Source organism: Lonchura striata, chromosome 22 (assembly GCF_046129695.1).
Source record: "Lonchura striata isolate bLonStr1 chromosome 22, bLonStr1.mat, whole genome shotgun sequence".
Lineage (NCBI taxonomy): Eukaryota > Metazoa > Chordata > Aves > Passeriformes > Estrildidae > Lonchura > Lonchura striata.
In genome coordinates, this window is record NC_134624.1 from 10,299,764 (window position 1) to 10,309,944 (window position 10,181).

Consider the following 10,181-nt stretch of genomic DNA (forward strand, 5'->3'; position numbering starts at 1 on the left):
AGTAGCCAAACCACTTGCACAAGCCAATGAACAGCACACGCCCTCATGCACTTCCAAAATCTGTTCTGCAATTTCCATTGTAGACAAGGACATTTTGCCACTCTCAAATGGTACATGTTTACTGTCATTTTAATATTATTTTTACTTTGTAGATATTGAGGCAAAATTACGAGAAATTCCAGGAGTAAGTTGCTCCTTTTCCTATCAGGGCTTGATGAAAAGCTGACACCCTCATTCCATTCTGGGAGGGTTTAGAATCAGTTTTATATCCTTGGATTCTGAATGTATTTCCTTCTCTATGGGACACATTAAAATCCAGCTCCTTGCAGCCCTAGGCTTTGTTTTGTTGCATATTAACAGGAACCAGACCTCAGTCCTGCAGACAGATATTTTGATGCATTTCCTCCTATGTCTGTCTTCTTGTTTCTTGGAGGGTTCAAAAGTCTCTAAGATGATGCACAATGCTCTTTTCCATTACTAATATCTAAAATTCTTTGGGTACATTTTAAAAACAAGCATGATGTGGTTTTACATTTCCATAACATAATTTTCTATAAACATTATTATGTTATTTATCCCTGTGCTCTTTATATCAGAAATTGTGGCTATGAAGGAGACTGGAGCACATGCCATGATTCCAGATGGGCAACTAGGTCTCAGATCTTAAACCCAAAAAGATCTGGCTACCTCCCAAAGAGCTCCATTACTACTCCATTGTTACCCTCTGCCTCTAAGTATCTTACACCTTTTCAATTCAGGTGCTTGCAGTTTTCCATGCTGCAGGAAAAGAAGCAGAAATGCTTCTTATGGCCAAAATTTGGCACAAGATCCAGAGGTCTGGAAAGGATTTATACAAATGTATGCACATACACGCACACACGCACACAGACACATTTCTATATACAGTACCATTTTTTAGCTGCTTTTTAAATTATAGGAGTGCAGAAAAACACAGAAAACTTCGAGGCTTTGGACACTTTGGGCATCATCTGTTAAACAAACAAGCTTTTGGGCTTAGAGCTGAATTTCTGCAGGCCTTGCTCTGTATTGTGCCACAGCTTTTTAGCAGGTTTTGAAAGGCTGAGGTTTGTAAAGCAGCTACCGTAGCTGCTGCAAACCTGCTTAGGGAACCTGCATGCATCTTCATTTAGGAATCTATCTGTGCATTTTTAAAATCTGATTTTAACACATGCCTGTCAGAATGTGTGTTTTCACTAGGGCTGAGACCCATTGATGGACAATGAATTCAAGTAACACTATACAGCTAGGTGCATGAGATGTACTCAGTTTTAATTAAACAGCAATAGTGGACAATTGAAAACAAGCCTGTTCATGTTTTTAAGAAACTTAACAACAATTCCCATTCAAAAAAATATTTTGGTCATTTTTTGCATGCCATGTAGAACAGAGATGATAGCAATTTTTCATTACTTTTAGCATAAAACTTGTAGGAAATTAAGAGGGACTTGTAGGTGTTTGGACACAAAAAGCTAATGAACAACAGTTTGTCAGGGCTAATTTTCAGCTGTATTTCTAATTTTTTATTGGATTTAAGCTCGGTCCTTAATGTTATTTAAAGAGGGTTTCTATGGTTTACTATATACACAAATAAATGAAAAACTACTTTTGGTCTACAAGATTATTTTGCTTGGCATTCAATATTTAATACTACTTGATAATTTGTACTGTGTTCTTTTCCTGAAGACCTTCTTCTTGTGCTTGATTTCTGCAAGTGTTTCAAATAGTATCATTCCGTGATTTCAAAAGGATATGGCAGAAGTGATCATTCAAACTAGTATTTGCAAACACCTTTTTTTAAAAAATTGAAATATAAACATAAATAATTAAAATGATTTCTCATTTGGCATGCTAGTGAATATGTTGTATTAACAGCTTTATTTCTTTAGCTAGTCAGATTATAGTTATAATTTGCTGTCTGGTAGCCACAAACTTTATTTCTTTTATAGTGTTTCATTTAATGGTCTCCCTTGTACTCTACAGGGTTTAGTTTGATGGAGGAAATAATTATGATTTTAACTAGTCTGTTCCATTGAGATTTAACTGGAGTGTATTGTGCAGCTCTCTTTGTGTGTTACAGTGCAATTTATGGTGATACCAAGTACAGTAAAACCCTTTACAGAGTTGAGGACAGCTACTGTCCTCCCACAGAAAGCTGAGGAAAAGTTCTGTGGAGGTGGAGCAGAGGGGAAAGGAAACAGAACTGACATTTTAAAAGCCACAGAGGGGAAGGCCAGGGTCCTTGCAGGCTGGTTATTGTGAGGGATTGCCTGGAAGGTGCAGAAATATGATCCAGCTGTGCCCAGGTGGGCAGGAGGCCAATGGCCCCGGGCTGTGCTCGCCCCAGCACTGGCACTGCTGGGGCACCTCCAGCACTGGGGCAGCTCTGGGCCACTCATGGCAGGAGAGACCCTGAGGGGCTGGAGAGTGTCCAGGGCAGGGAATGGAGCTGGGGAGGGAATGGAGCCCCTCTCAGGGAGCTGGGAAGGGGCTCAGCCTGGAGCAAAGGAGGCTCAGGGGGGACCCTGTGGCTCTGCACAGCTCCTGCCAGGAGGGGACAACCAGGGGGTCGGGCTCTGCTCCAGGGAACAGGACAAGGGGAAACGGCCTCCAGTTGTGCAAGGGGAGGGTCATGTTGGATAGTAGGAAACTTCCCCAAAAGCAGAGGTGAAGCCCCTCTCCTTGGAGAGATTTCAAAGCACTGTGGCACTTGGGGACACGGGTTAGTGGTGGCTGTGGCAGCGCCGTGTTAATGGTAGGACACAATGACCTCAGAGGGCTTTTCCAAACGAAACTGCTCTACAAATCCATGAAACGGAGCAAAGGCAGGTAGGGCTTGTGCCAGCGCATGCTGTGGTGTGTCATTTTAATTGCTGCACTCAGGGAAATTGCAAACAATATTGGTTGTGGAGCAGGAGATTTACAGGCCTTTTCCTCTTGTTGCCTTAAGCTTTAAGTTGCAATGAAAACGATGGTGACCACCTGGACAGAGACCAGCAATACCCCAGCAACCAGAAAACGAAGCGCATGAGGACGTCCTTCAAACACCACCAGCTGCGGACAATGAAGTCATACTTTGCTATTAACCACAATCCTGATGCCAAGGACTTGAAACAGCTAGCTCAGAAAACTGGCCTCACCAAAAGAGTTCTTCAGGTAAGAGCTGTCTTTTGCCTTGAAAAGTAATCAAAATATTGATTTTCTATTTAAAAAGCCATGGCTTTTGCTGGTTTTCAAGATATTCTTAATAATCTGTACCTTCTCTAAGTTAATTTCAGAAAGTATGAGAAGAGTTACTTCTTTTCAGTTTCTCTCAAGCAGATCACTTGGGTTCTAAATTTTATGAGAATTGTGAAGGTTTGGGGCCCTGCTCGTTTTCCTGGAGTTCTTTAATTCTGGTGCATGTTTTAGCTTCCAGACTGCTGTACCAAAAAAGTGACTTAGTTAGTGTATGCATTGTAAATAGAGAGCTTTTAGTTTAGAAATTCAGAAAACATGTCAATGCTTAGCTTTGTAAGAAATTAATCAACAGTTTGAATTCATTTTATCAGGACAAGGAGGAGGGCTTTTTGTTCATAACTGAAGTGGACATAAATTAAATTTTTCAAAAACTTTTAGTCATAGTTTAGTAACTTAGAATGAAACAAAACTACATTTTAAAATTACTTTTACTTGTGCATGGGAGCACGCTCCATTTGTGCTATTGTGGGAAGGAAAGGGAACAGTATTAGTTGATTCAGCTGCATTTTAATTTATAGTTCTGACTCAAGAAGTCAATTTTAATGAGCACTTACCCAAACGCCTATACCTAGAGATAAATTTGGGCACATAGGAGCCATGGCATTCCAGGATTTATTGCTGAAAGTTTTAAATGGGTCTTAATTGTAGAAAAAGGATTTGTGACCTTCCTAGAGACAGGTAGGGCTGCGAGCCCCATCCGGGGAAACATCGTGGACAGCTCACAAGTCACAGGCAAGTGGAGGGCAGGAGACAACTGCTGAGGAAAACTGAATTCACTGGAGGGACCCTGCAGCTTTCAGAGCTGACACCTACCAGAAGAAGGAACAAAGGTTTTGTAGGCTTCCCAGTAAAATGACAAACTCTATGTAATGACTTCTCGTCATAGCTGGATTGGGTTTGTTCTTCTGAGGCTGATTCAGACTCCTCTGGCAGAGGGAACATCCCAGCACCTGAGGTGGTGTCTCACAGCAACTGCCCTTAAACCACACACATGGCTGAAGTAATTTACTGCATTGGTCTATCCATAGACTGACCCTCCTCCTCTATTTTACCCTCAGAATTTAGGTGTGCCCATTCACACCTGAATTACCTGAGAAATGGCACATCAGTGTCTAGGAAGTGTCTTTGTGTCATCTTTCTGTTCTCTCTTGTCACTCCACACTAACTTGGATTTCCATCTCTCTCTTCTCTTTTCACTGAATGGGTCTTTCCTTGAGTCTTTTTTTTCCAAGTTATTGTCTCTGTTTCTTACTACTCGGAACATATTTCCTTGTCTCCAAAACTGGACTTCACCCCATTACTCTTCTGTTCCTCTTTCAGTTTCTTCCTTGCTTCACAGCTTCTTAATTTCACCTTACACGTCACAATTTGCAGTTTTAAGGTGCTTAGTGTTCTTTTGTTTGTTGCATAAATTTACAATTCCATCAAAGTTTTGTTATCATTTTGGTATTTGGTGTTTCACTTCTTTTACTGTCAGAGTTAAATACTCCTTTATGTCCAGACTCCTTTAGCTGCAGTGGTAGAAGATACATAGTTGGTGGTGAAGATTGTTCCCTGAGGATGATGCTGTTGGAGGCAATTCTAGAAAAGGGAGTGATACTTCCTGTGATACCACTTGAGTTTTCTCGCCTCTTATGAACACTCTCTAGTCATGGATGTTTTGTTTGAAAATTAATTTGGGCCATGAGAACACAAACTCGTATTTTGTATGTTATAGAACCTTTCTGCCCAGTTGGTTTATCTCTAGCTGTGAGTGACAATCAAGTTCACATATATGAGTTTTAGGGTTGTTCTTTGCTGGGAAGACTCATCATGATGTTGGTTACTGAGACAGTGTCACTTGTTAATTCTCTGGAGCCAGAAAGGCTGGCATTCCATCTGTGTCACTTATTGAACACAAAGTGATTCACTGACACTACTGATGGAAATCATTAGTGAAATCATCATTAGCACCAGCCTGTCCCACACCCCAGAGGTGTTTGCAGGTGTACAGGCACACTTGCCAGGAGCCAGAACTCTGCCACACTCCCTGATAGGTGTTTGTGAGCTGTGGGATTTTCTGGGTGCTCAGATCTCCATTCAGCTGGTGAGGGATCCTGGCTCTGTGAACACTTTTCATGGACTGTACTTTAAGAGGAAATGCAGGGAGCACATCAGGAGAAAGGTGTACTTCCTAAACACACCGAGCTGAGCTCCTGGTGATTTGGGGAACAGCACTGGTTCCCTTGCTGTAGAGACAGAGTCCCCAGAACTCTACAGAAATCACTGCATGCATTTGGACTCTGCTGGTCCAGTTTCCATTAGTAAATAAGCCTAAAATATTTCCATCCCATGTGCCTATGCTGCCCTTTAGTGAAGGTTTGCTTTAGGCTGCAGGCTCTTCCTGAGCCCCCATTCATTAAACATCTCTGTGACTGAACAGTTATTAATTACAGCAGAGTCATCACAATGTGGTGCAGTGAGTGAACATAGTCTGCTTTGTGGTGTTGCATCCTCTATGTTTTGTTTCTCCACTTACTACTTAGTGAAATTCAGAGAACCCAAAAGTCTCCAGGTAGCTGTGTGAATGAGCAAAAGTGGTGGAAAATTTGTTTTTAGCAGAAGATGTTCACACAGCTAATATGTAACAGATGCAGCAATGGAGGTGTTAAAAACCAGAGAATAAAGTTATCTAAGGTGATGATCCCATTAACTTCAGTATCCAAATCCCTCACGTAGTGTGTTTATTTTCAACACTCCCTTATTGTATGGAGATGTTATTTAATTTCTGTTTGACTTGGTGGAGACAAAGAATTTGTTCCACAGATCACTGAAGAGGGAGTGCAATCTTTTCATCTCAGTAAATATTATTCTGCCTAACTGCTGAGTGCCCAGCTCCACGCACCCAGCCCCGCTCGCCGGAGTGTGGGAGCAGCAGTGGTGGGTCTTGCAGCTGCTTTTCATTTTTCACTGGCAGTTTTGGTCTGTATTTTCCCCCTTGATTTGAAATAGCTCAGCCTTGTACTGATACAGTTGGACAGAAACCCACTAAATACTTCCCAATGATTTTGTTTATTCCTCAGTCCTGAAGGAATTGTGTAATTGATGTGAGATAAATCCTTCTGGAAGGATTCTTCCAGTTCTGTGTGTCTGGGTGGTTATTTCTGCTATGCCCTTCCAGGTGCACGGCCTGAGCTGCCCACGGGAGTGGCAGGGCAGCCCCGGCTCCAGCCCTGCACGCTGCTGTCCCTGCGGGGCTAAGGGCCAGGGCCTCGGGCAGGGAACAGCCCCACGGGCAGGGAACAGCCCCAGGAACAGCCCCACGGGCAGGGAACAGCCCCAGGAACAGCCCCACGGGCAGGGAACAGCTCCACGGGCAGGGAACAGTCCTGGGAACAGCCCCACGGGCAGGGGAACAGTCCTGGGAACAGCTCCACGGGCAGGGAACAGTCCTGGGAACAGCCCCACGGGCAGGGGAACAGCTCCACGGGCAGGGAACAGTCCTGGGAACAGCCCCACGGGCAGGGGAACAGCTCCAGGAACAGCTCCACGGGCAGGGAACAGCCCCACGGGCAGGGAACAGCTCCACGGGCAGGGAACAGTCCTGGGAACAGCCCCACGGGCAGGGAACAGCCCCACGGGCAGGGGAACAGCCCCACGGGCAGGGAACAGTCCTGGGAACAGTCCCACGGGTAGGGGAACAGCCCCACGGGCAGGGGAACAGCCCCAGGAACAGCCCCACGGGCAGGGAAACAGCTCCACGGGCAGGGAACAGTCCTGGGAACAGCCCCACGGGCAGGGGAACAGCCCCAGGAACAGCCCCACGGGCAGGGAACAGCCCCACGGGCAGGGGAACAGCCCCAGGAACAGCCCCACGGGCAGGGAACAGCCCCACGGGCAGGGAACAGTCCCAGGAACAACCCTGCTCCTCTTTCACCACTCTCTAACACGAAGGCTTTGCTGAAGCTGTCAGATTTAAAGGACATGCCAGGATGTCACTATGGTGGAAATAATGTTATCCCTTCTATCATAAGGCAAAGTGTTTTCAGAATTCAAATAATTAGATGTATTTTCAGTATTAATACAAATATTTATTATTATGCAATTTTAAAGAGCCTTGTAACCATTAACTGATTAACCTTGATAATATTCCAGTGGGGAAAGAAGTAAAAGCAGTCATACAATCTCTATTTTCAGATAATACTTACAGTATTATATGATATTTTCAATGTCTAACATGAATTGCCACTAATAAAGAGACAATGAACCATGTTATATGTGCAGCTTCTGAAAGCAGTGTGGGTGGTCATTAGTAAGGGCAGCTGAGCTCAGGTTTTTATATTAGTGGAAGATGCGTGGAAATCCATAAACACCAGGAATCTTTCTCACTTTACATACTACAAGTTTCCAAAGAGTACCATAGAGCCTCTTGCCCTGGTAAGGTTAAGGAGCAGTTGGACATTTAGAAGAGTGTCATATTTCTCATATTTAGGATTACTGAATATAAAAACATGGGTATTTAAATGAACATAAATGTGAAATGATGCAGAAGTAGGTGTATCTACAGCTGGCCAACTGGTTTGTCTCTTCTATTTTAATTATGCCATGGCTACATGGACACACATAGCGACAGCGGCCAGCTCCAAACTCCATTTCACAGCTGTTATTCTTTATGCAGCTGCCAGAAGAAAGAAACCAACCACTCAATTACTTTGTGGAACAAATAGAAATGATCTCTACCTGAAAGGTAGAAAGTCCTATGAAAGTTTCAATTGCTGTTTTTGCCATTCCTGAGCAGTTGGTGCTTGAGCCTTTGTGGTTTAAGTGACCAGAACAAAGTGATTGGCTTCACCCACAGCCCCTGCATGCCAGGGCTCTGAGCGGTCCCACGAGAGGTCTGCTTGGGAATGTGTCAGGCAGAACCATCACTTTGGGCTTTGCCCCTTTTCAGCCACATTGCTGGTCTGTCGCAGGGTCACTGCTATACTGGACCGTAATAAAATAATGGGAATATTTTTACTTGTGCTGGTTTAAGAGAACTTTTGCTTATGAAACTGATAAACAGCCTTTAGGTATTTTAACAAAGCAAATTCCAACATAAACTGGTCTAAAATACTGAGCTTTCAGAAAGAAGGACCTGTAGGGATGTGATTTATGCGTGGCCATTGAATTTGTGCCTGAGGATTATTTCCTTGTGGCATTCCCTAGAGAGAGTGTGAGAGACAGGGTATGCACATTAAAGACCTTTGGCCGCGGGAGGAAGCTTTCCAAGGAAGGAAGAGCGCTCGACAGGGGGAACTGGGAGCTGGAGCATCTCTAGACGTGAAGAAAGGCGGAGGGAGGTGAAGCGGCCGGGCGGGTCCGTCAGCGGGACTGCCGCGGGAGCGCCGCCAGCGCCGCCCGCCTTCCCGCGGGGCTCGCTCCCTCCGTCCCGGCGCTCGGCTCGGAGCCTGGCCCGCCGCAGGGCCAGGCAGCCCCAGGGCCAGGAGCAGAATCTCTGCTGCGTCCTCAGCAGTCCCACACACTCACTTTCCCTGGCCTTCACTCGGATAAGCAGAGAATGCAAGAAGTAGAAACTTTGGGGGAAAAAATTCTGTGCGGCTGCCATTCCTACTGAAATCACAGTTTTTGGTGTAATGTAGGTCTTTAATACCTTTCCAGCCCCTTTTCCCAACGTTATAACAGTGCTGAAAACATCTGATAGAGGAAACAAGCATAGGCGAAGGAAGCTGGAGCATTTGAGAAAGAGTAAGAGAAGAGCAAGAAAGGACAGCCCTTTCCAAAGAGGGGAGTGCTGCAGGGATTGAGGGAGCTCCGGGGCAGCAGGAGCCCGTGGGAAGGCAGGGTGCCCTGGGCTGTGCCGGCAGCGCTTTGCTGGGAGATGGACGTGAGACACAAGGGGGGAAACTCCTGATTTTGTGTTCATCAGGTGCGTGGTGTTTGCCTCACCCAGACCAATGCTGCTGGGACCGAGGGCTCTCAAGGATTCTGCACGCTGCCAGATTTCTGAGCATCCTTCCTCACACCTGTGCACTCAGCCTGCCAGCCTCTGTCCTTAGCCCACTCTGACCCAGGCAGACTTTGCAGGGATCGAAGGAATATTCTGCAGGCAGAGGCCCTTTCTCATGGCTAGAACTACTTTTCTGATCTGTTACCAGTAAAAATGTCTTTCCAATTCCAGCATTGATGAATTTGTGAATATACTTTTGTGTTTTTAAACACTGCAGGTCTTTAAACGCTACCCTGTTATATTAAACTGTTTCAGGTTTGGTTTCAAAATGCTCGAGCCAAATTCAGACGGAACCTCTTACGTCAAGAAAACACAGGGGTGGATAAGACTTCAGACTCAACACTCCAAGCAGGGACCCCATCAGGTCCTGCCTCAGAAATATCCAATGCCTCCATGAGTCCGTCCAGCACTCCCACTACTTTAACAGACTTGACTAATCCCACTATGCCAACTGTGACGTCCGTCCTGACATCAGTGCCCGGAAGTCTTGAGGTTCATGAATCTCGAAGTCCTTCACAGACAACTCTTACAAATCTTTTCTGATGACTCTTTCTTAATAATTTCTTTAAAAAAGAAATTATTCTTAGCTGAAATTCCAAGTGTATTTTAATAGAGGCTTTGAGCAACTGACTAACCACAATTAGGATCTCTCCTAAAAAACAGAAGGAAATGTAGTGTTCTGGTATTATGGAGTATGGACTGAAGAATAACTTGGAAGATCTATTGCAACACAACATTTGTGTAACTGTACAGTTTTGTGGACTGAGCAAGGGAAACAGCAATTAATTTAAGTTGGCTAAAGCTTCTGTATTTTCAAAGACTGCCATGTGCCTTATATACTGTTTTATCTACATTCTTTGGATTCCATGTCCACTACTCTCTTTTTCTCTCTGTATATTTATGACCAGGGCAAAAATGTTAAAGAGTTTGTTAC

At 44.6% G+C, this 10,181-nt stretch overlaps 1 protein-coding gene across 3 annotated transcripts in view; it reads left to right on the forward strand.

The window, feature by feature from the left end:
* Positions 1–9,854, forward strand: part of LHX2 (LIM homeobox 2) — a 30,645-nt gene extending 20,791 nt beyond the window's left edge. For all 3 annotated transcript variants that reach the window (XM_021543693.3, XM_031506307.2, XM_021543692.3), the window contains 2 exons: positions 2,969–3,174; positions 9,503–9,854. In XM_021543693.3, the coding sequence (XP_021399368.1) occupies positions 2,969–3,174; positions 9,503–9,790 (494 nt within the window). In that variant the 3' untranslated portion in view covers positions 9,791–9,854. The remainder of the gene's footprint in view (positions 1–2,968; positions 3,175–9,502) is intronic.
* Positions 9,855–10,181: the final 327 nt, after the last annotated feature.